The 24,371-nt window shown below is 47.9% G+C and overlaps 1 protein-coding gene across 1 annotated transcript in view; it reads left to right on the top strand.

Annotated features, from left to right (window-relative positions):
* The window catches only part of RTKN2 (rhotekin 2), a 497,356-nt gene extending 473,298 nt beyond the window's left edge, over nt 1–24,058 (top strand). Inside the window, exon 12 of the mRNA XM_069611200.1 lies at nt 23,181–24,058. Coding sequence (XP_069467301.1) covers nt 23,181–23,671 — 491 coding nt within the window. The 3' untranslated portion in view covers nt 23,672–24,058. The remainder of the gene's footprint in view (nt 1–23,180) is intronic.
* Nucleotides 24,059–24,371: the final 313 nt, after the last annotated feature.

Genomic DNA, 24,371 nt, shown 5'->3' on the forward strand with positions numbered 1-24,371 from the left:
TCAGAGAAGGATCAATCCTGCACGACAACCTGGTGTCACTGAAACTCAAGGCCTGGCTCCTGCCACCCTAGAATGTGGGCACTATTCACTGCTGTTGGAATGCAGGAAGAGCCGGGCCAAACTCAGGGCTACATCTCTTGACGAGCTACAGGCACAAGTGAAAGCACTTCAGTGTGGTGCCAGATCACTCCACTGCAAGTAATTTCTCCGCAGCTGCTCCCAAACCTGCTATTGCTGGCCTAGGCTGGTCTTGCCCATGCCTCCATCAATGTCCACCTGTCTGCCACATCTCGGTAGACTTGGGCCAGCTCTCCCTATGGTCCCACGGGCTCGCTAAACAGTTCCTCAAGGGTCTCTTCAGGACTTTCACTGTGGTGAAGGCTCACGCCCCAGCTTGGGAATTGAACATGGTACTGTCGAATCTCATGAGGTCTGTTTGAACCAATGCACTCTGCTCCTCAAAGGGTTCTATCATGGAAGATCACTTTCCTGGTGGCGATCAGCTTCGCCAGGTGGGTCGGGGAGATTCAGGCCCTCTCCTGTAAGCAACTCCATTTGTCCTGCCATGAAGGTGGTTCTGCGAAATCATCCTACATTCATGCCAAAGATTCCTACAGACTTCCTTATCAACAAGTCTTTGGTTCTGCCAGTTTTCTTCGAGAACTCCTTTTCCTCTACTAAAAGGGCGCTGCATTCTCTGGATGTTGCTTGTGCCCTGAAGCTTTGTGGCAAGAACTTTATGAAAACGTCTCAGCTAGGCATCAACTTTGGACCGGTGGGACACAGAAAGGCCCTGTCTGAGGCTTCCATCTTCAGGTGGCTCTCCGGCTGTATCATGCATTGCCATCTTCTGGCCAGCCGTCCGCTTCCAGGCCGGCCAAGAGTCTGCTCCGTCAGAGCCATCCCAGTGATGACAGTGTTACTCTTACGTCCCGTCCCCTTTGCTCCATACTGTATGGGCGTCCCTCACGAGGGACGGGAGACAGAACCTTTTTTACTAGAAAAAATCTTCTTCCCCTTTAATTTTAGAGGCGCGCCCCTGGGAGCATGCGCTCGGCCGACTCCGCCCACCAGCGCCACTCCTTAGTCCACTTTTCTGCATCGATGGGAATGGGCTGAAATCACCAGCACTCCTGGGTTTGGCTTCGCCATTTAATACCACACACTCTTCCCCTGGATATTCTTCTATCTTTCTTTTTCTTTTCAATAGGTACTTGGTCCTCCGACGCCACGCTCCTCCCCGGCGCATATCGACTTCAGCTGGTGTCCAGCCTGCGAGGGGCTCTTCCCGACAACCGACCCCCATGCCCTTGGCCCCGACCACGGCTGGGAAGGTTGTTCCGCGTGCGACAGCTAGGTGGAGGGAGCTCTTCCAGAAGTTCCCTCCGGAGCACCTAAAGGACTTCGTCAAACATCGTTTGAGGCCAAAGGAAAGGCCTCTAGTCACCATTGCACCCTGTAAAGGCGACTGCTTCCCAAGGAAGCACCCAACCGGGAGGAACCTATTAGGTTCTAGTACCAGCACACGTACCGAGGCTAGTCCAGCTAGCGGCCTCACGGCTGAGGGGGTCTCCGGATCCTTCCCGTGTCAGTGCTGAGGGACCGCAAGGTTCTTTTACCAGGGTTACTCCCGAGGGGCAACACCCTAGTACCGGCATCCTGCCCAAGGGGGCGCCTTCGTGCAGCACTACCGGCAGCTATGCAATACGCCTTCTTGGTCACATCCAGAGGTACGGGATAGGCCTTTTGTTCCAACACCAGGCATCTTGGAGATGGGGCTGGTTCCAGCAAACCAGGCACCACGACTTTGGCACGTGGCACGCAGCTTGACAAAATGGCCGTTGCGCCAGACAAGATGGCCGCTCATCTGATACCCCCTCTTGCGGAGCGGGTGGAGGAAAGGGGGTCACAAGGTGGGACTGGGTGGTCAACCAGGTGCATGGCCTACAGTTTATCAATCAGCAGCACAGGGCAGGTTTCCCCTGCACCCCAAGCAGTGTACCACGGCCCCATCTGCCCTTGACCACTCTGTCAATATCACCTGCCACCTCTACAGCCTCCGAAGACCGGTTCTTCGAAAGGTTCCTACGGCTGATGCGAACTCCCTTGATGGGGGGCCATCATCCGGGATGCCATCAGGGACATGCTCCCTTTAGGTCACCCCACCGGCACCCATAGTCATTCCACCGATGGCTCCGGTGCCACAGGCCCCAGTGCAGATGCTGCTGCCCCAGTCGGCTCCTCCAATTCTGGCTTCCCTGCCTCCCATAGTACAGGTGGTTCCACACCAGCCTTTGCATCAGCCACCGGCTCCGGTCTCCACTCTGCAGCCCTCGCCGCCCAGCATTCCTCCACTAGCTACAGAACCCCCAAGCCTTCCATGAATGCCTTGCAGGTTTGGCAGAGTATTTGGGTCTTCCTCAGCCCGAGGTAGAGCAGCCTGAGGATGGGGATGGGGGGGGCTTAGCAGAAGTCCTCACCTTAAGACCCCCTACCAAAACGGGGATCCCGATGCAGAAAGACGTTGTTGCCCTGGCCAAGAAGTGGTGGCTCAAGCCGCCCTCGACGCAGCCTGTCAATGCCTCAACGCCAAGTACAAGCAGATGGAGGGGGACAAACTCTTGCTTTCAGCGCATCCTCAACCGCACTCTTCTGTGATGGCTGCAGCGTCACTCTTTTCCCAGCCTCACTCTTCCTCAAACACCTCGCCCTCGATGCTGCTTGGCAAGGAGATGATCTTGGAGGTGTATGGGAAGAAGCTGTACTCCACCGCCTCCTTGCACCTGGAGCAGGACAACGCAGGTGCCATGTTGGAAGCCACTGCTATGCAAGATGGCGTCTAGGCCTACACCACTAACCAAAATCTCTGGCGGGAAATTGCAGACTTCCTCACAGAATTTCCGACACAGAGCCAAGCGTGCTTCAAGGCAGGACTAGGAGAATCCAGGTGGGTAGCGCAGGACATTATGGAGTCCACCGTGACCAACATCTACCTCTGCATTGCCATGGACATGAACAGGGCGGCCTGGCTCCGAGCTACGAAATTTAATCCTGATGTCCATGTGTTGTATGTTAAACCAAGTTGAAGAAGGTTGGAAGGATTTACTATGGATAGCAGAATATGCCTATAATTCCCTGCATACCAGCACAGGACAAACTCCTTTCTATACCTTATATGGTAGGCATCCACGCACCTCTGAATTTGATGCTCCCATGGCTCTGGAGATGCCAGCGGTGAAAACCTTACATACAACCATTACTCAAGCCTTCAAAGAAGCAACTGGGCATTTACTTAAAGTTAAAGAAAGACAAAAGAAATTCTCTGATCAACATAGCAGAAAGGCTCCTGATTACCGAGTTGGAGACGAAGTCTGGTTAGCGTCAAAGCATGTGCCAATAAAAGGAACCCAGACCTTTCGTCCACGATATCTAGGACCTTTCACCATCGAGTCCATAATAAACCCAGTAGTTGTTAAATTAACCCTGCCACCAAACATGAAGATCCATCCTGTATTCCATGCATCACTCCTAAAACCCGTGCAACCTGGAACTTGAGTTAAAACACCACCAAAACCAGTACTGATAGACGGAGAACCGGAGTTTGAAGTTAGACATCCTGGATTCAAAATACACTAGATCTAAACTATATTATGTAGTAGATTGGAAAGGATATGGTCCTCAGGACAGAACATGGGAACCAAGTGAGAACATCCACGCACTACGCTTGGTAAAACGTTTCCATCAAAATCATCCAACTAAACCAGAGCCAGGCAGAAGAACTACCGTGAGAGGGGCCTTGGGGAGGGGGTGGGTTAGGGGGGCTGCTGTCATGATTCATGCCCCTGGTCATCATGGCCAAACCAGCCTTTCGGCTGCGGCCAGGTTACAGGCTTCCATTGTGGCCTCAAGGGCCACAAAACACCATCAGGGACTCTCTTGGAGCCAGGCTCATACTGTTATGTGAAGGACACCATTTGGATTGGGACTTCAGTTAACATGGAGGCACTCGCATAGCTCAGTTCCAAAGAACTGAGCTATGCGGTCTAGTGTTTCGGGTGTGGCCGGGCCTGGGACTACTTTACCTGGGCTATATAAGCCACACCCGAACAGCAGCACATGCTTCGCGCTATTCTGCAGTTAGCAGCATAACGCTCACCTTTTCCGTTTTGATCTCCAGTGTTTCTTGCATCCTGCCACATGCTGAATCGTGTATCTGGAAGAACACCACCTCCATTCTTCAGCGCTTAACTTTAAGTAGCATCCTGGCTTTGGTCTTGAATCTCCCATCTTCAAACTACCACCAGCTGCTCACCTGAATACACGCGATCCGGGGATTCTTCATTACGCCGCCGCATCCATCTTCAGAACGCTGCAGCAACCTGAAAAAGACGGACATTATTGGTGAGCGCTCGCTTATGGCCATGCAAGGACACCGAAAACCACTTACCATGGTGCAGTCTCTCCTTGATCTCGGAACATCACAGCGGCCCGGAACATCATAACTACCTGCAAAGGAAGCGCGCAGGCACAGTTTAGCAAAGCGAAAAGGCAAGAAAGTGCTGCGCACCGCGCATTCACTTACCTTGCTGGGATTCTCATCCTAACCAGCACGGCAACGCCAAAACTCCAACTCATCTGAAGGAAAGAAACTAGAGACATTAACAACAAAAAAGGCAAAAGAGGGAAAGGGCAGGATAAAAGACTGTAAAACAGTAGTACCTACCTCATCAAGCAAATCAGAAGCACAGCAGGCCTAGACCCGAACACGGGGCAACGCACCAGTGAAGCAACTAGGTCGCAGAACGCCCACACCTCCAATGCGCCCCTGCACATAGACGCAGGACGGAGAGCACACCATACCTAATATTAAGGTGCTAACCACGTCCAACACACTATCAAGAGAGAGGGTTCGAGAGTGCTAATCTTCCAGCAGGGCGGAGTATCGTCCCCATGGATATCAGGTGAGCGTAACAGTCCAGGAACGCATATTGGACCTTCCCTTCGAGGGCAGTGACCTCTTCCACTCCACCACAGATGAGGAATTAGATAAAAAGGAGAGCTCTCAAACCACAAAGTCTTTATTTTTATGAAGGCCATCCCCAAGGCCTACACCCAGTCGCAGCAACACTCCGACAAGGGGCAGGCGTTTGGTGGGTTCCGAGGCTTCCAAAAAACAGATCCAGACAACCTAACCACTCTCCGAGTCTGCTTCGAAGGAAATGGGGTGGGGCAAGGAGTTTTTCCAATTCCCCCTCCCGCAATAACCTTAGAGGGGGGAAAAAAGGCATAGCATGTCGCTTTGGGTCCACGTGTCTCCGGTGGAGGGCAGGCTTACCTTTTGCATGCAATTTTAGCGCCAGAATTTTAAGGACACCTGGATCCTCTGTAGTCGCCACCGGGTACCGCCTACCCGTCTGTTCTTCTTCCTGCTCCCCTCCCCTCCTCTCCCACAGATTGGGACAGCAACTCGAGAGCCAGGCTGTGGAAGAAGTCCCAACCTCCCAGCGAGGATCAGGCTTTTATTCCAGGATTCTCACCATACTGAAGAAGAACCAGGCTGACCTGAGAGTTGTGTTGGACCCTTCCACCCTCAATCTCTCCCTCCCTCTGCAAAAATTCAAGATGGTTACGCCAGCTCTTATTGCGGAAGCACTGGACAGGGGAGACTGGATGTGCTCCCTGGATCTGAAGGACGCTTACCTACACTTCCCAATTTTGGCAGCCGCATCGTTCCTTACTGCGCTTCAGGATCATGGGCTTCTATTTCCAATACAACGTGCTACCCTTCACCCTCAACTCGGCTACCAGGTTGATGAATGCAGTGACAGCCCCCCATGGGCCCAGGGCCACCATGTCTACCCATACCTGGACGACTGGTTTGTCTCGGCCACCGCTCCGGAAGCGGTTCAGCATACTGCCTCTGCACCGATGAGCACACTCGACCTGGGGTGCACTATTAATCTCAAGAAGTCTCAGCTGCAGCCCAGGCAGAGCCTGACCTTGTGCCTCGTCTGGGACACAAGTTCTGTGAATTTTTCCCTTGGAGGACAAGATTGCGACCATCAAGAGAAGTACAGCTCACTTCCTCTCCAGGCCCGTGACCTCAACACCTACTGGGGCTTATGGCAGTGGCCCTTTTGGCCATGCCCCACACAAGACTCGGGATGCAGAGGTTGCAGCTGCATTTCGCAGCCTCATGGAATCGGAAGAAGGGCTCCCAAGAGGAGCCAGTCAACATTCCTCCCTTTCTCATCTCCACTGGTGGTCTGCAGACTTCAAACTGAGGTATGGCAAGCACTTCTGCCAGCTGGCCCCTCGGGTCAGAGTTACTACGGACTCTTCCCTAGAGGGCTGGCGAGCCACCCTGGACAACCACAGCATCCATGGAGTCTGGACTCGGCAGGAGTCTCACATCAGTTGGATGGAATTGAAGGCCATGTGGTTGGCTCCCAAGGCCTTTCTCCCTCTTACAGAGGGCAAGACTGTTCTTATGCAGACAGACAACAACACCAGCATGTACTATGTCAACAAGCAGGAGGGGGCACCAGATCCGCCTCCACTGTGCAACCTAGCAGTCGGCATGTGGGAATGGGCTCTGGAGAACAACATTTAGCTCAGGGCTGTTCACCTCCCGGGAGAATCGAACCTGGTAGTGGACAGGCTCAGCAGACTGGGAGCAGACAATTACGATTGGCAATTGAACAACCTGGTACTGAAGGAGATCGTCTTCAGGTGGGGGCATCCCCAGGTGGATCTTTTTGCCTCCCGGGACAACAGGAAATGGCAGCAGTTTGTCTCCTGGCAGGGGGAGGGCTTCGGCTCCCTGGGTGATGCATTCCAGATCCAATGGAACGACATGACGGCATATGCCTTCCCGCCCACACTCCTAGTCCACAGGGTGATCTGCAAGATAAGGGAATCCCGGCACCTCGGCATCATTTCGATAGCTCCCTGGTGTCTGGCCAGACTGTGGTTCCCAGAGCTCCTCAGCCTTTCAGACAGACCACCCATTCACCTACCACTAGGCCCAGCTCCTCTCCTGGCCCAGCAGGGGGGCAGGGTACTCGACCCTGCTCCTCACAAGCTAGCCCTCGCAGCGTGGGTCCTGAGCAGGTTAAGCTGAAACCCGTAAGCCTATATCAGGCTAACCTAGAGATCACCTGGGACGCTAGAAGCAAGGCTACTAGTAGCCAATAGAAGAGTAAATGGTCTAGATTGTCATTGGGCCGACTTCAGGGAGATCAACCCTCTTAAGTGCACCTTGGACGATGTGCTCTCATTTTGAGCACACCTTGTGCACTCTGTTGTGCAGGTGGATACATGCTGCACCTATCTGGCAGCCATAGGGGCTTACAGGAACTCGGAGGAGGGCCTCTTCTCCTCCTCCAATCCGGTGGTCAGGGACATATGGCGTGCCTTCACAGGCTTTACCCACCTATAAAGAAGCCACACCCGGTGTGGGACCTTAATGTTGTGTTGGGCGCCTTGGCGCACAAACCTTTTGAGCCAGACATCCGGCTGGTCACCATAGAAACAGCACTGCTTGTGGGCCTCACATCAGCTTGGAGTCAGTGAGATCCCGGCTCTGGTGGCATCAGAACCCTACACCACTTTTCACAGGGGCAAGGTCATCCTGCGGATGCACCCTGGTTTCCTACCCAAGGTGACCTCCTCCCATCTCAACAAGGAAATGGTATTACCCACTTTCTTCGCCGACCCCAAGGACGAGCCTCAGAGGGTCTTGCACGGTCTGGATGTCAGACGCACACTGATACTACCTGGACAGAACCAAGGACTTCCGCAAGTCAGACTCCTTGTTTGTCACTTTTGGTGGTCAAGGTCTGGTTATCAGGCCTCCAAGGCCCCCATAGCAAGGAGGATGGACATGACCATCAAGGAGGCCTACGAGGGGCAGCACAAACCAGTGGCAGCTAACTTACATGCCCATGCGGTCAGAGCTATGGCCTCGGCCATCGCGTTCCAACGGCAGGTGCAGCGGCAGGTCATCAGCCGGGCGGCTACCTGGGCCACCCCTTCGGCTTTCTGTAAACACTACTGTTTGGATGCTGCCTCTAGGTCAGATGCGGCATTCGGGCAGGCGGTTCTAAGAAACCTGTTTTCTTAAGGAGGGGCTCCTCTCCACCCTGGGGCTACATTCAGTTGCAATCGCCCATACAGTGTGGAAGAAAGGGGACGGGACGCACGAGTAATTAAGTTACTCACCGTAGTGACTAACGTATTCTTATTCCATAGTCCCCTTTCCTCTATACGTCCCACCATCCCCACACCCCCTCCTAATAATACTGGTGTCATTAGGCAATGCTGATCATTGTCGACGCATCAATGGGGACTGAGGAGTTGCGCGGTTGGGCAGAGTCAGGCGAGCACATGCTCCCAGGGCTGGACCCCCGCGTGCCTCTAAATTTAAAGGGGAAGATTTTTTTCTGGTGAAAAAGGTTGTCTACCATCCCTCGCGAGGGACGCCCGTACAATATGGAGGAAAGGGGACTATGGACTAAGAGTATGTTAGTCACTAAGGTGAGTAACTATTAATTTCTCTGGTGTGCCCTGCTCGATATCTTCATGGCTACTACAAAATTCTACTGCCTCGATGGGGATTCCACTGAGGAGTTCCCGGGTCAGCCTAACGTTGCTATGCAACGTGTTTGTTTGAGGTGAGTCTGTTCCAGGGATAAGTATATTGCTTCTATGAGCCGAACCACCACCTGTGGCTGTGTATATGTATTGCGGTGTAATCGTAATAATGAGCATGTGAATCCATGCAAGACTGGAGAAGGACCAAGTTACTTACTGTTAACTCTTGTTCTCTAGCATGGGTCTTGCGTGCATTCACATGCAAACCCTCCCTCCTTCCCCTCTCTGGCTCTTCTTGGTTCATACTGCTACTTTACGTGCGCTACCAAATCTGAAGATGGCCACCAGGGCTGGAGCTTAGAAGGAAGGGAATCATTGGCTGGGGACAGTATGACCCTGTAAGCGATATTCAATCAACACTACAGCTAAGTCAATGCCTAGTCTGGGATGCTGAGGAAAACCCTTATTGATGTATTTGTATATCCAGTTCACTACTCTGGATGACAACCCTTGTATAACACCCCCCTCTTAGAATCCCCCTGACCCCACTGAGCCAATAATTAGGTTTGTTTTGCAAATTAAAAGGTTTATTTGAAAATGTAAACTAATATATATATATATATATATATATATATATATATATATATATATATATATATATATATATCACACTTCTATAAATACATTGATAATGGATATTACACTTTTGAATATGAGCAGTAGTCATCAAGAGGTAACTTATGAATAGGAACAGAAGAATAAGGAATAAGGTGGTAAAGAATGCTTTATATGGTTCAAGGAAACGCAAGGTGGAATAAAATGCAGTACAGAAATAACTTATGATTTTAGCAAAAGGTAATATGATCACTTTTTCTTTTGACAATTCACTCCCCCCCATGCAATACAAGAAATGGAAGGAGAGCACACAGTCTTCAAGAATCCCAACAAATCACACTTTATAATGCAATACACAGTTCCAGTTCCCCCAGCAAGCTTAGAGAAAACGGGGATGAGTTTTAAACACAGGCGAATTACTTTAATGTGGTTTGCAAGGAAGTGAAAAGGTGCTAAAATTGCTTTTAATTCCCCCTAGAGGTTCAGGGTAGGTGATGGCTACTTTATATTAGTTCAGGCTCACTTTAACAATACTCTATGAATGATTAGCAGATTGCAAACGAATTTTAGCAAAGAGAAGCAAAAAGCTGCTGATTTCTACAGATGAAGAAATCGGGCCAAATCGCAAATCGTGGTAAATTTCGCGAGTGCGTGTCTCGCGATTACGGAAAAAGTATAGGGAGTAGGAAGTCGGCTCTAGGTTCGTTGGAAAGCCTAGATTCTAAGCTTTCAGACAAACGGTTCCGGAGATACGGATGATTTAATAAAGGTAGATTTTCGGATTTAAAGTAAAACTCAAAATGACAGGTGACAGCTTGCAGCTGCAGAATTGACAGGTGACAGTTGTGCAGCTTTAAAAATTGACAGATGACACCATTTCTAGGAGGCTGTTCTAATTAGGTTAAAATAGTTTGGATTAGATTATTTTAACTAAGAGATTGGGTTCTGCACAGTTCTAGCGGATACTCGCTCCTAATTTTGAAATGAATGGGCCTCGTCACGGATCTGGTCGACTGGACTGGGCGGTTCTGCTCACAGCATCTGGGTCCCCTCTGCTCTGCTGGTCTAGCCTCTCTGGATACGGCGGGTCAATCAGGCATTGGTTCTGCTCACATCGGTCTGGGTCAGCTCTCTGGAGACTGCGGCCTGTAGTTTTCTGGATCTCTGGTCTGGTCTCTGGCAATTGTTCTTGGCAAAAGAATTCAAACAGATCGCCCGGCTGTGGAATAGTTTGCAAATGATTTTAAGGATGCTGAGGCCTGCTGAGAAGAGTTCTCAGTTTGTGGGTTTAGGCCCTTGCTTTAAGTTCTGAAGTAAAGTTCTGGTCTTTGGAGATTGATGGATGTGAAGTCTGGAGTCTCCCGGCAGAGCGTCCCGCAGAAAATGGAATTGAATGGGTCTACCTGTCCCAGCAGTCTTTTTATGTGTTTTGGAAGTGGGTGTGTGCGTGGCATAACTGAGCCTGCACCTCTCTACTTGTCATTGGCCCAATTCTCCCCTCTCCCGTGATTGGGGGAATTGGGTTGTTAGTCAGAGTGATGAGGTCTGTTTATGGGTCAGAGGATCCTCCCCTGGTCAATTTGCCCACAAATCTATATTTGATTCAAATACATATTTCCTAGGTACACAGTTGTTTGACATCACATACACACACATCATATATTACTAAAGATAGTCCCTGTCCCGACTCTGGCGTTTCTAGGAGCTTGCATTCAAAATGGCAACTTATTTTCGATTTTAGTGGGTTTTGCAACATTGGTTTTTCATCAAAAATTATACAAAGGTACATTTCCCTTCCACATATATCCCAGTAACTTTCCATGTCTCTAGCTTAAACACATTGTCTACAATAATCATAATTAGCGGGGTTTTGCCCCAGTACATGGTACAAATTGGAGTTTGGACTCAAATCATGAGGGCATTTTTCAAACTAAGACTATTAAAGTTGTACATTCCTGTCATTTGGTTACAATAAATTATCACTGTTTCTATAAACTATATATTTGTTGCAATTCAACTCCCCAAGTGTTTGGGTCCGCCTCCAGAAGTCTGGGTGGGTCAGTGATCACATGTCTCTCCTTGCTGGCAGAGGGCTGCTGACAGGAAACACTCAAAATTAACATGCCCCATTCAACAGAAAGAGCCTTTTGTGTGGGCTCCAGCAGGCTGCCTGGAAGTCTCTCCTCAATCAATCAACAGGGTCATGTGATATCCTGCCTCCTAGTATTGGAATCACTGAGGTGTTAAGGTTTCCCAGCCTCTTGGCCTCTGGGAATAGCAGGTGGCTAGATTTTCAATTAACCCACAAGCTTTGAAGTCCCTGCCCCTCTTGCAACTCCTAAATACAGTTTCCCTGTCAGAGTTTAGACCGCTAGCGCCACCTTGGGGAATTTGTTGGTACTGCATCCATTTTTGAGTTGTCTTGAATTACTGCATTTCAATAGAGTGGTCTTTTGCTTGATAGTATAGGACCCTTGCTTAACATTGTTTTGATGGCATCCTTACAGTAGAGTGGTGATGTGGAACCCCCACAACAAGGTTGTATCTTTGGAGTGGTCTCGTGCCAACTGCGCAGTTCTCCTATTCTGGCGTGAATGTGGGCGGCGATAGCTCATCCCCACATCCACCCAGTCTATTGATTTAGTTTGTTCTGGGATAGAATAATGGGCGGCGACAGCTCATCCCCACATCTACCCAGTCTATTGATTCAACATGGGACAAAACCCTTGACAAATCCCCCCGCTCGACTGCGCTTTGATTCAAGTAGAGGGGAAGTCAAGTGCAAAGGAGGTTTTGAGCCCTTGCGCTGGTATGTCCCCATTATCTTCTTCCAATTCTGTGGATGGCACAGTTCAACATCTTTTCCTCCACCCAATTCGATCGATCGGTTCTCCTCGCCGGTCCTGATGGGAATATTGGGCGGTACCCCTGGCCCCTTAGGTCTCTGCTCCCGGTCCCTGGATCGTCCTCCTTGGCCAGTCTCCAGGTTTTCTTTCTCCTGGGACGACAAAGGAAAGCGGCAATACCTATTCGTAGACATTTCTTCCCCACCATTGATATAGTGGGGTGGCATATACATTTTATAGTCAAAACATTTGCATTCTTATTTTAACAAAAAACGCGATACAATCGTAAGACATTTTTTTTTTTCCAAATCATAATATTTTAGAGACTATATGTCGGATATTTTAGGGTTGGAATTGAATTACTCTGGAGCGGTCCCCTCTGGTATTGCAGAGGACTCTACCAGTTGCAGAGTGTGCCTGGGATGGCAACACTTTAGCTGATTTATATGGACCCACTTATCTTCCCCCTCTGCCAAACTGCCTTTGGGGTTGCAGATCTTATAGGCAACAGGGGAGATCTTGTCTATAATTTCAAACGGTCCCTTCCATGTAGGCAAGAATTTTCGCTGTTTACAATTTCCAAAGGAACCAGGCCATAGATAGACCCGGTCCCCCACAGTATATTCCTTCCTGGTGGTCTTCAGGTCGTAGTGGGTTTTCATGCTATCAGCTGATCTTTCTAGATTCCGCTGAGCATAGGCAAAAGCATGCTGAAGGTGTTTCCTTAAATCCTCCACATACTCATGAGTTGTGGAGGCATTTATCAGGGTCTGCTCTTGGGTCCTGTAGAGCAGATGCTGGGGAAGCACCATCTTGCGTCCGGTCATCAACTCAAATGTTGACATTTTGGTTGCAGATGAAGGGGTAGATCTGATGGCCATTAGGACCAGAGGTAATCGGATATCCCAACTTGGCCCTAATGGAGTTGGGTTTACCCTCAACCCTTGCTGTTGGAGAGAAGCATTTAGATGTATATAAGCATCAGGGTTTTTCAATTTTTGTCCTTTTAACTTTCACTTCCAGGTAGAATTATCGGGTCCTTTCTGGGATGGTGACTTCCTCTTTGATCTGAATTTCAACTGCATAAAGTAGCAATTGAGCTGACCTAAATGCTTTTTCTGGATCATCAAAGCCCCTGGGATTATCTGCTAATCGGGACCAAGCTTTGAAGTTTATTAGGTCAAAACTAATGGCAAAGCGATTGAGAATGTCACTGCCTAAGTAAAAGGCGGCAGTGACATCTTGCACGACCCAACAATTATGGACTATGCTCTTGTTGCCAATGGAGATTTTGAGCATACACCTACTTGGCAGGAGATGTTTGGAATTAGGTGCTTCCAGGTCCATTTCCCATTTGTCTAGCAGTTTGAATGTGGGAATGGCTGCATCTTTTGGGAGTTGGCAGAACATGGCTTCGCTGATGAAGCTCTTACCGTTGTTCACACACACTCGAGCGAGAACAGAGTCCTTCCCATCATTTAACTGAACAGGGATGAACAACTGCTCTCCAATTTGCTGAATATCAGCCAGACTCTGAGCTGATTTCACATCTTTCTGGACTATAGGAGTGGGAGTTTCTGATTGTGGATTGGTAAAGAATTTCAGAGTGTTTCCTTCCAGTGCGGAATACCACCTTAAACTGGAAGGAAGGTTGATTTTCAGAAATGGAGAGGACCCCCCATCACCAGTCTGTTGTCCTACTGCTATTACTGTCAAGTCTGGAATTTGGTTGTTCTGGAAATGAAATTCTACTTGTTCAGATTTTTGTTCAACCATGTGGCAGGTGCCATTTAAACTAACATGGTTGACACTCTGTTTTAATTTTATTGGTCTGCTAGTCTGGGTCCAGAGCACCTTGTTTACGCAATCTATTAGGGGTGACAACCTTCTCAGGAGGTCATTCCCTAGTAAACAAGGGGTGCCCTCTGGAGTCACTACTATGACCTGGTGTTTCACCTTGTGTCGCCCAATTTTGATGTCCAAATCTGCAGTCCCCTCGACAGGAATTTCCTTCCCGTCAAAGTTCTGCAGTTGTCCAGGAAGAGAGGTGAGAGGAATACAGTAATTCTCCCCCTTCCTGCATTTAGTTCCTCAAAGGCCCTTTTGGACAGAAGGGTAGCTTGGGATCCAGTGTCCACCAGTGCCAAAATTGTACCCTGTACTTGTACCGGGGCATAATATCTTCCCTCCTTCTCCTCAAGGGGGCACAGATAATGCACATTTTTGGACAATTGGTGGGCTAACTTTCTGGTTTTGGACATTGCAAGAGAAGAGATTTGGGCAGAATTCTGTGGAGAGCCTGGGGAATCTGAAAGAAAAAGTTGGCAACTGGAAATGGTTTCGGGTTCTGGGCCACCCCCGCCCTTTTTGGAGGCAGTCCTCAGGATGGGTTTGACCCACGGGATTTTGGTATTGTTGGTTCTGGAATAGAATGATGGGCGGCGACAGCTCAATCCCCACATCTACCCAGTCTATTGATTCGGTTTTAGGTTCCCCTGGTTCTGGTTCTGGGCCGCCCTTGCCTTTTGGGAGGCAGTCACCAGGATGGGTTTGACCCATGGGATTTTGGTATTTTCGGTTCTGGGATGAGATGATGGGCGTCGGTAGCTCAGTCTCCCAGTCTGAATTGGCATCCCTTGGGACCCATTTTTCCTTGGGAGGAGTTCCCCATCTCTGAAGGAGAAGATCCTTTTCCCAGGATCTTCTGAGGATCCCTCTCCCTCAAATTGGAAGACCTGTACCTCCTCCGCAAAGTGGGTCTGTTTGGGTCCTTTGTTTCTCCTACCCCCTCCTCTGCTCCTTGGGAGGCAGGCTTTCAGGGGCAGGAGATTATGTTTCCGGTTCCTGGGTTTCCAGGGGCTGTTTACAAGTTGGGAAGGAAGCTTCCTCCAAGGCTTTACACCCCCCTTACCCTTGTGCCTCCTCCCTGGGAACCGGTGGGTTATCTGGGTGCTGCCCTCCGTCATTGTTCTGGAGCACCAGGTACAGAGAGTTTGGGGCATTCTGTGGTGGCATGCTCATCTGAGGGTTCTGTTGAGCCCTCAGTATGTGACCGAGATCCCCATTTTTTGGACCTGGAGCTCAAGTTGTGAAACCCGCTCCGGCTGATGCGGGGCTCTATTTTCTCCCCTGGGCTGATCCCGGGAAGGGTAGCTATCCCTTCTCTGGTAGTACCCCTGGTTGGGAAGATTTTGGTACCCCTCCACCCTTGGCCTCCCCTCTCCCGGATTAGGTTGTCTGGGCTCAGGGAATTGGGGAAAGAAGGATGTATGATTTTGGGGCTGGAAATTGGATGGATACCTGGGGAAAAAGTTCTGCCCAGGATTTGGTGAATTTCTGCCCTCCTGTGGGAAGTTAGGAGGGAAGTTCCCCGGGTCAGGTGCTTGGCTGGATCCCCCCCTTGGGCTGGAGGAGTCCACACATAACCCAGGATTGGTCGGTTTCCCTTGTAGCGGGGACTTACATAGTCAGGGGAGCGGGGGACCCCATTTGTGGGACTACCTCCTCGACTCCCTGTCTGTGACTGGCCCGAGGGCCTTCTGGGCTGTGAATTATTTGGTGCAGGCAGGTTTTTAGGCCCCCCATCTCCAAATCTAAAACGGGGGCAACCTTTACCTCTGCCACCTTGGCAGCAGCAGGGGTGCTGTTGTTTTTGGGGTTTTTCGGCGCATTATTTTTATTTTCGATGGGCTTCTGCACCTCATAGATCCTGGTAGCCTGTTCAATGACCCAGTCTAAAGATCTTTTCTCATGAAAATCTCTCACAAGCTGGGTCATTATGTATTTGGGTAAGGCATGGAAAAACGTATTGATAAATTCTCTGCTATCCGTGCGCACCCTTCTGGTGGTCTGCGCAAAAGCACGCTTTAATTCTTGCACAAACTCTTGTGGGGCCTGTTGCTCCCCACATTGCAAATTGTAGGCTGCCTTGCGAGCCTCTTGAGGATTTCTGTGCACAGAAAAATGTTTCAAGATGGCCGCCCTGTATGTGGACCACCTTGAATGGTTTTGATCCTCCAGCCCTGCAAAGAAACTGGAGTATTCTGGTGAGAAGGTCCATTTGACGTACTGGATGCAGCTACTGCTGTCCTTCCAATGGAAAGTCTCCATCATTTGTTCATAGAGCTCCAAGTGTTCTCAAACGGAATACTTGGCGTTCTTATGATAAGGCGTGATAACACTCCTTATTGCCTTTATTTGTTTCAATGGGTCCTTAAGCAAGGCCCTTTTTGCCTTATTGGCCTTTTTGGTTCGGGTAACCCTGGTCCATTCATCCTCTGACTCAGAAGCACTGCTCCCAGAGGTGCCCGTCTGATCTTCCAGGTTTTCCCGGATTCTGTGAGCCTGGGAATGGCTGGCAGAATGTGGGAACCTGGTCTCCTGTGTCCTGTGACGCTCAGAGGAGTCTTCAGATCCCTCCTTGCTACCAGGATTTACTGGCTATCCCCCCCCCCCCACTGACCTAACTGGGCAGAGGTTTTCAGGATGCCCTTAGTGGGCCTACTCTCCTGGGGTTCCCCACTAAATTGCACTGTGCTTGGGTGCCCATACCCGGATGCCCGCCCATCCATTCCTGGGAGGTACTGCCTATGAGCCCCATACTTCTAGCTGGATAGTAATCTGCCATTCCTGTGGCCCTGTGCTCATGCGCGCCAGGGGCCATGGGGGTGGCAGAGTCCAGGGACTGGGAGAGATGAAGGCCTCTGGTACCAGGGTTCCTGAGGTTATGCTCAGGCGTTTCTCTTTCCCAGCGAACCTCATCTCTATCCGCCCCTGCTTCCTGTTGCAAAGCAAGAGCCTGGGCTTTCAGTTCCTCAACCAAGGCCTTACCTATCGGTCTCTCCTGCATGGCTACCTGTTGCTGGAGCCTATCATTGTGCTGACAGAGAGCCGCATTTTCTCTCTCTGCCTCCTGATTGGTCCTGGAGTACTGGGCCAGTCCCTGCTGCAGGAGGGTTACCTCCTCAGTCCCATCCCTACTGGCCTGCTCCTTTCTTGCCAGAGCCTCCTCCACCCTCCTGGTGTGATCTAGCAAGCCATGATGCTCTTTTTGGAGGTCACCCAGCCCCTGGAGGGCCACGTGATTTTCTTCAATTTTTCTTTTTAAATGGCAGACTTCCTGGCCTAAGGTATCCCTTTCCTGACCAAAAGAGCCTGCATTTGTGACGCCAGGTCGTCCCTCTGCCTTTGAAAGGCACCAGCTTTCTGGCGTTCATCAAATTCTGCCTGGGTATCCAGGTCTTTCAAAATCAATTTATTGCTTTCCTCGTTCTCTGTCTAGTTGGATTTGCAGGGTGGCTACGTGCTCTGTGCATGCCCTGTTGAAATTGATCTGTTGCTCCAGCTTTTTCTGGCTCTGCAGTAAGGAGTCCAAACTGTCTTGGTGCTCCTTCTGCAAAGCCAGAATTCTGGTATCCTGGTCTGTCTTTTCCTGTTGCAGTATATCCATGTCCTCTTTTATTTTAATGATATACTGCCTACTCTCATTTTCTGACTCCTGGCTCCTCTGCAGCCTCTGCTCAGAAGAGACCAGGTCAGATTGGGCCTTTTCTAACGCCGTCTGTTGCCTACTTGCCATATCTTGGCCTTCAGCACATTTGTCCTGCATGGCTCCCATATATAGATTCAAATATGTCGCTATCCTAACCATCTTGTCGTGTTCATCTTTAACTTTAGGAGCCATGTATAATTCACTCAGGGCCACATGTAATGGACCCTGATCTCTTCATATATCTGACCCTGTTTCAGTGACCTGTTGCGCGATTGCCTGCTACCAGACCGTTTGGTCCTGATGAGTCCACTCACCTCTCACAAATAGCTTATGTAAGAAGTGCTCTCTGGCTATTTTCATATCTACCAAGGTCGTCATTCTGGAATTTGAGTTCCTTCCTGACTTACAGAAGTTTGTATTTTATTTTGCAAAACAGACCGTTTCCTTAGAGCGTTCCTTTTGAGGGATGCTTTCACAGTGTAAAACAGCGTGGTGATCTAACCGGATATGTGTATCTGGTCAGTTGGCACACTGTATTAATCTGCACAAGTGGTAAATGTAACCCAGAATATCCCGGCTCCGAGCCCCCACTTTTGTAGGCGATATTCAATCAACACTACAGCTAAGTCAATGCCTAGTCTGGGATGCTGAGGAAAACCCTTATTGATGTATTTTTATATCCAGTTCTGTACTCTGGATGACAACCCTTGTATAACACCCCCCTCTTAGAATCCCCCTGACCCCACTGTGCCAAGAATTAGGTTTGTTTTGCAAATTAAAAGGTTTATTTGAAAATGTAAACTATATATATATATATATATATATATATATCTATCACACTTCTATAAATAAATTGATAATGGATATTACACTTGTGAATATGAGCAGTAGTCAGCAAGAGGTAACTTATGAATAGGAACAGAAGAATAAGGTGGTAAAGAATGCTTTATATGGTTCAAGGAAACGCAAGGTGGAATAAAATGCAGTACAGAAATAACTTGTTATGATTTTAGCAAAAGGTAATATGACCACTTTTTCTTTTGACAATTCACTCCCCCCCTCCCCCTATGCAATACAAGAAATGGAAGGAGAGCACACAGTCTTCAAGAATCCCAACAAATCACACTTTATAATGCAATACACAGTTCCAGTTCCCCCAGCAAGCTTAGAGAAAACAGGGATGAGTTTTAAACACAGGCAAATTACTTTAATGTGGTTTGCAAGGAAGTGAAAAGGTGCTAAAATTGCTTTTAATTCCCCCTATAGGTTCAGAGTAGATGATGGCTGCTTTATATTAGTTCAGGCTCACTTTAACAATACTCTATGAATGATTAGCAGATTGCAAACGAATTTTAGCAAAGAGAAGCAAAAAGCTGCTGATTTCTACAGTTGAAATCGGGCCAAATCGCGGTAAATTTCGCGAGTGCGTGTCTCACGATTACGGAAAAAGTATAGGAAGTAGGAAGTCGGTTCCAGGTTTCTTGGAAAGCCTAGATTCTAAGCTTTCAGATGAAAGTTAAATTTCGTTCCTAGCACAAACGGTTCCGGAGATACGGATGATTTAATAAAGGTAGATTTTCGGATTTAAAGTAAAACTCAAAATGACAGGTGACCGCTTGCAGCTGCAGAATTGACAGGTGACAGTTGTGCAGCTTTAAAAATGACAGATGACACGATTTTTAGGAGGCTGTTCTAATTAGGTTAAAATAGTTTGGATTAGATTATTTTAACTAAGAGATTGGGTTCTGCACAGTTCTGGCGGATACTCACTCCTAATTTTGAAATGAATGGGCCTCGTCACGGATCTGGTCGACTGGACTGGACTGGGCGGTTCTGCTCACAGCATCTGGGTCAGCTCTGCTCTGCTGATCTAGCCTCTCTGGATATGGTGGGTCAATCAGGCACCGGTTCTGCTCACAGCGGTCTGGGTCAGCTCTCTGGATACAGCGGCCTGTGGTTCTCTGGATCTCTGGTCTGGTCTCTGGCAATTGTTCTTGGCAAAAGAATTCAAACAGCTCGCCCGGCTGTGGAATAGTTTGCAAATGATTTTAAGGATGCTGAGGCCTGCTGAGAAGAGTTCTCAGTTTGTGGTTTAGGCCCTTGCTTTAAGTTCTGAAGTAAAGTTCTGGTCTTTGGAGATTGATGGATGTGAAGCCTGGAGTCTCCCGGCTGAGCGTCCTGCAGAAAATGGAATTTAATGTCTCTACCTGTACCAGCAGTCTCTTTTTATGTGTTTTGGAAGTGGGTGTGTGCGTGGCATAACTGAGCCTGCAACTCTCTACTTGTCATTGGCCCAATTCTCCCCTCTCCCGTGATTGGGGGAATTGGGTTGTGAGTCAGAGTGAGGAGGTCTGTTTATGGGTCAGAGGATCCTCCCCATGTCAATTTGCCCACAAATCTATATTTGATTCAAATACATATTTCCCAGGTACACAGTTGTTTGACATCACATACACACATCATATATTACTAAAGATAGTCCCTGTCCCGACTCTGGCGTTTCTAGGAGCTTGCATTAAAAAATGGCAACTTATTTTCGATTTTAGTTGGTTTTGCAACATTGGTTTTGCATCAAAAATTATACAAAGGTACATTTCCCTTCCACATATATCCCAGTAACTTTCCATGTCTCTAGCTTAAACACATTGTCTACAATGATCATAATTAGCAGGGTTTTGCCCCAGAACATGGTACAAATTGGAGTTTGGACTCAAATCGTGAGGGCATTTTTCAAACTAAGACTCTCAAAGTTGTACATTCCTGTCATTTGGTTACAATAAATTATCACCGTTTCTATAAACTATATATTTGTTGCAATTCAACTCCCCAATTGTTTGGGTCCGCCTCCAGAAGTCTGGGTGGGTCAGTGATCACATGTCTCTCCTTGCTGGCAGAGGGCTGTTGACAGAAAACACTCAAAATTAACATACCCCATTCAACAGAAAGAGCCTTTTTTGTGGGCTCCAGCAGGCTGCCTGGAAGTCTCTCCTTAATCAATCAACAGGGTCATGTGATATCCTGCCTCCTAGTGTGGGAATCTGAGGTGTTAAGGTTTCCCAGCCTCTTGGCCTCTGGGAATAGCAGGTGGCTAGATTTTCAATTAACCCACAAGCTTTAAAGTCCCTGCCCCTCTTGCAACTCCTCAATACAGTTTCCCTGTCAGAGTTTAGACCGCTAGCGCCACCTTGGGGAATTTGTTGGTACTGAATCCATTTTTGAGTTGTCTTGAATTACTGCATTTCAATAGAGTGGTCTTTTGCTTGATAGTATAGGACCCTTGCTTAACATTGTTTTGATGGCATCCTTACAGTAGAGTGGTGATGTTGAACCCCCCACAAGAAGGTTGTATCTTTGGCGTGGTCTCGTGCCAACTGCGCAGTTCTCCTATTCTGGCGTGAATGTGGGCGGCGATAGCTCATCCCCACATCCACCCAGTCTATTGATTCAACATGGGTCAAAATCCTTGACAACCCAAAGGACACTGCTTTCTTTTATTACCAGTTTGACTGGAAATATTTGAGCATGGATGCAAGACCCATGCTGGAAATCCAGAGTTACAGGTAAGTAACTTGTTCCTTCTGCAAATTTACCACACAACCTCGCTTCTACCGCACGGCCTTGCTGACTCCATCTTCTATCTGTCAATCCTTGCTGCTACATCAACTAAACACTGGGCCTATGATGCTGACCCCTGCAACCACAACATTCATAATTTACTTTACTATATTTGAGTATCTAATATGCATCAAACCTAACACACACAACATATGGTCTGTCTGTGGTGCAAACATAACTCGGCTACTCCGATGTTACATTCTAATAGGTTTTCCTGAACCTTTTTGCCTGGCTGGGATGCTTTACGTGCATCTCAACAGTGGAAAGAGTAGAACGATGGGGGTCTATATAAAGATGAAAGAAGCTTTCAACTGGTAACCACTAATATTGCACAATGTTTTAGCGTGACCACTTTTTATTGAGATGTTGTGCGATTGATTGAAAAACGGAGGTGGTGCATGAATTTGAACAGCACCTCATTTAAATGCACAAAAATATAATTGCTTAATATTTTCCGCCTGAATATCCTGCTCACTGCCAATAGGATGTGACCAGTCTCAACCCCTTGCCTAGTGCTATGTCACTGAAGACCACACCTACGTTGATCCCTCCCCGTTGGCACGCTGAGCTAAAGCCACTTCTCCCACGTTTAACATCCCAACTGAAATTCCTCCATATTGACTAGAAGTTTGCACTCCTTCTTAGTCCAAAAACAGGCCGTTCCCCATAGGATTTGTAGTACGCATTCTGTTTGTCATGTCCTTATGGAACATTGAAGTTAAAGTTGCACACTTTATCAGGTTGCCTTTCAATGGCATCTGTCCTGTAGGAATGCAATACAATTATATTTCCATAATGTGTACAAACCTAAGTACTTTCTTTCAGGGCTTTGTGCTGGGATGCTAAATAGCTTAGGAATCAAGTGGCTGAAGGTATACGAAAGAAGTTGCATTACACAAACGGCTACATGAAATTAACCCTTTGTCTTTCATACCAAAGCTTTTGCTGGCAGGAGCATCCGTTTACAAATCCCCTAAATGTGACGGACCTGCTGGGAAAAAATGTCAAGCTGCAAGTTACTAGCCAGTCTTAAAAAGTCACTCGGCACCTCAATTGTATACATCCAGACGGCACACCATTTACTTGCCGAGCCTCAATTGTCACTAGCCAGTGTCATGTGCTTATTTTGCACCCTGCATATAATAAACCGCAAAAATGCCATAAAAATGAAAAGCTTACATACATATATGTACTGTCTGCACCTACACTTTTTTTTATAATGCATGTGGCTATCGCCACCTCTACAAACCGAAACTAAAAAAAAATTATGCATTTTACAAGCTCAAGGAGCCTTGAAAGTACTTGTTCGATCCAAACAGGAAGAAAGACAGAAGCACTGGAAAAGGATTTCAGAAACCAAAACAAAAGCAGGGATCTCAAGCAAGACTTGGTCCTCATAGGAAGGCTTCAGCAGTGCAGGACTGGTCAGCAGCAGTAAGTAAGGGTTTGCGTGGGATGTTCACACGCAATTTACCAATACGCTAGTTAAATGTATTGCCTCCTGAGCACGGAATTGACATTGGAGGAGGGAGAGGCTACAAGAACCAGAATACACTTTGTGAATCCGATTTCTCACTGGACCGGTTTCTGGAATTTATCAAAGACCATTTTAAATCAATACTAGAATAATTGCAGATTTCAGTGGCATGCGATGCTTAATTCAGGGCCCTTGGGAGAATAGCCTGCTGTTGGGGATGAGTGAATTTTAGCAATATTTTGTTTCTGATTAATTGTAAACTGATCCCCCCTTCCTGGTTGAATTTCTAATCTGGCATTGTGGTTCTAGAGTGACATAGTTGCTGGTGACCTTTTTCTTGTTTAACATAGTTATGTGCCGGTATCAAGAGTAAAGCAATGTTTGGGAAAAGTGCCAAACAAGATAAAGTAACTGGAAGCAGTCATGCTAAGGTGAATAGCTTTTCATTTTGACCACCTCTGGTGATGCTTATTGATGACCACATTGCAGATATGTGGAGTACATGCACTTCTAATTTGCATTATTTCTTAATTGCTTGCAGGTATTGGATCTCCAATGAAATTTGAGAGTTTAACCGACCTCATTCATAACAAAATCGAGGAAACTGATGGCCAGTTTCTCATTTGTTCAAAAGATGAGACTGCAGACCCGCCGTGGGCGGCGATGTTTGATGGTTCTCGCCAGATGCATGTTCAGAAAAATATGGCGGACGAGGAGCTAAAAAGGACATCCCCAGCACCCCCCTTTGATGCATCTCAATGCCTTTCAAAATCCCTGGAAAACGCAAACCAGACTGAGAAGGAGAACATCTGTACAAATGCCAACGTCGCCCCCATCTTTCGTGATTTAAAAAAGACTTGCCTAAATAAACCGTTTAAAAGCCCAAAGACATCTACATTGAAAATGATAGCCCCAAGCCAACTCTGTAAAATGCAGGATGGCTCGGTATGCGATGGGCCTGAGATTGTGACTCAAGAGAAGCCAGTGCCCCTTCCGAGAATAAGGTCGCTGAAGGAAAAGAAAAGACCCTAGAGGCAGTCGCAAGTCACCGAGTTTTGACCCAATCTTAAAGTGGTGGATGCAGAAGCTGGCCATTGTAATTGGAGTACGTTACGTCAAGCAGAGCTCTACTTTAGAAAACTGCTATACTGGCATTGTCTTAGAAAAACAGAGGATCGGTGCTCATCGCTTTTCTCTATATAGTTATGTCACGAGTTGCCGTTGCATCTTCAAATGCCATTGCTTTGCCTGGATGGCTAAAACGAGCTCCCAGGAAGACGGCAAGATTGGTAAATGATTAGAATACAATTGTAAAGCAACACTTTTAGGTTCCCGTGTCCAAATGTAGAGGGCCGCATGATTTTTCGATGCATTGGGATTTTGGCTTAAAGGTACAAATGAATAAATACGTCGATCACACTCTGTTGGTTTGAATTGCTGTGTTGCCCAGGAAGCCGGGCACACGTTATTCTTATTATTGGTATCTTTGCATGGGGAGGTGGGTTACCAAGCACACCAGGTCTGTTCATTCCCAGTATCCTGCAATCTGTAGAACATTGTCTCATTGTGTCTTTCTTTTCTTTAAACTCCAACTACTCCACGTTCTGTTGCAGGCCTTGTTGCAGATTGTGTGGACAACTCCAGCTAAAATGAAGTTATGTGAATTTATGTATTTCCACGAAGGGCTTTGGTGCTCGTTTTATCCCCACCCACAACACCTGCTTGAAGTGGT

This window comes from Ambystoma mexicanum, chromosome 8, assembly GCF_040938575.1.
Source record: "Ambystoma mexicanum isolate Mex_15411 chromosome 8, UKY_AmexF1_1, whole genome shotgun sequence".
Taxonomy (NCBI): Eukaryota; Metazoa; Chordata; class Amphibia; order Caudata; family Ambystomatidae; genus Ambystoma; species Ambystoma mexicanum.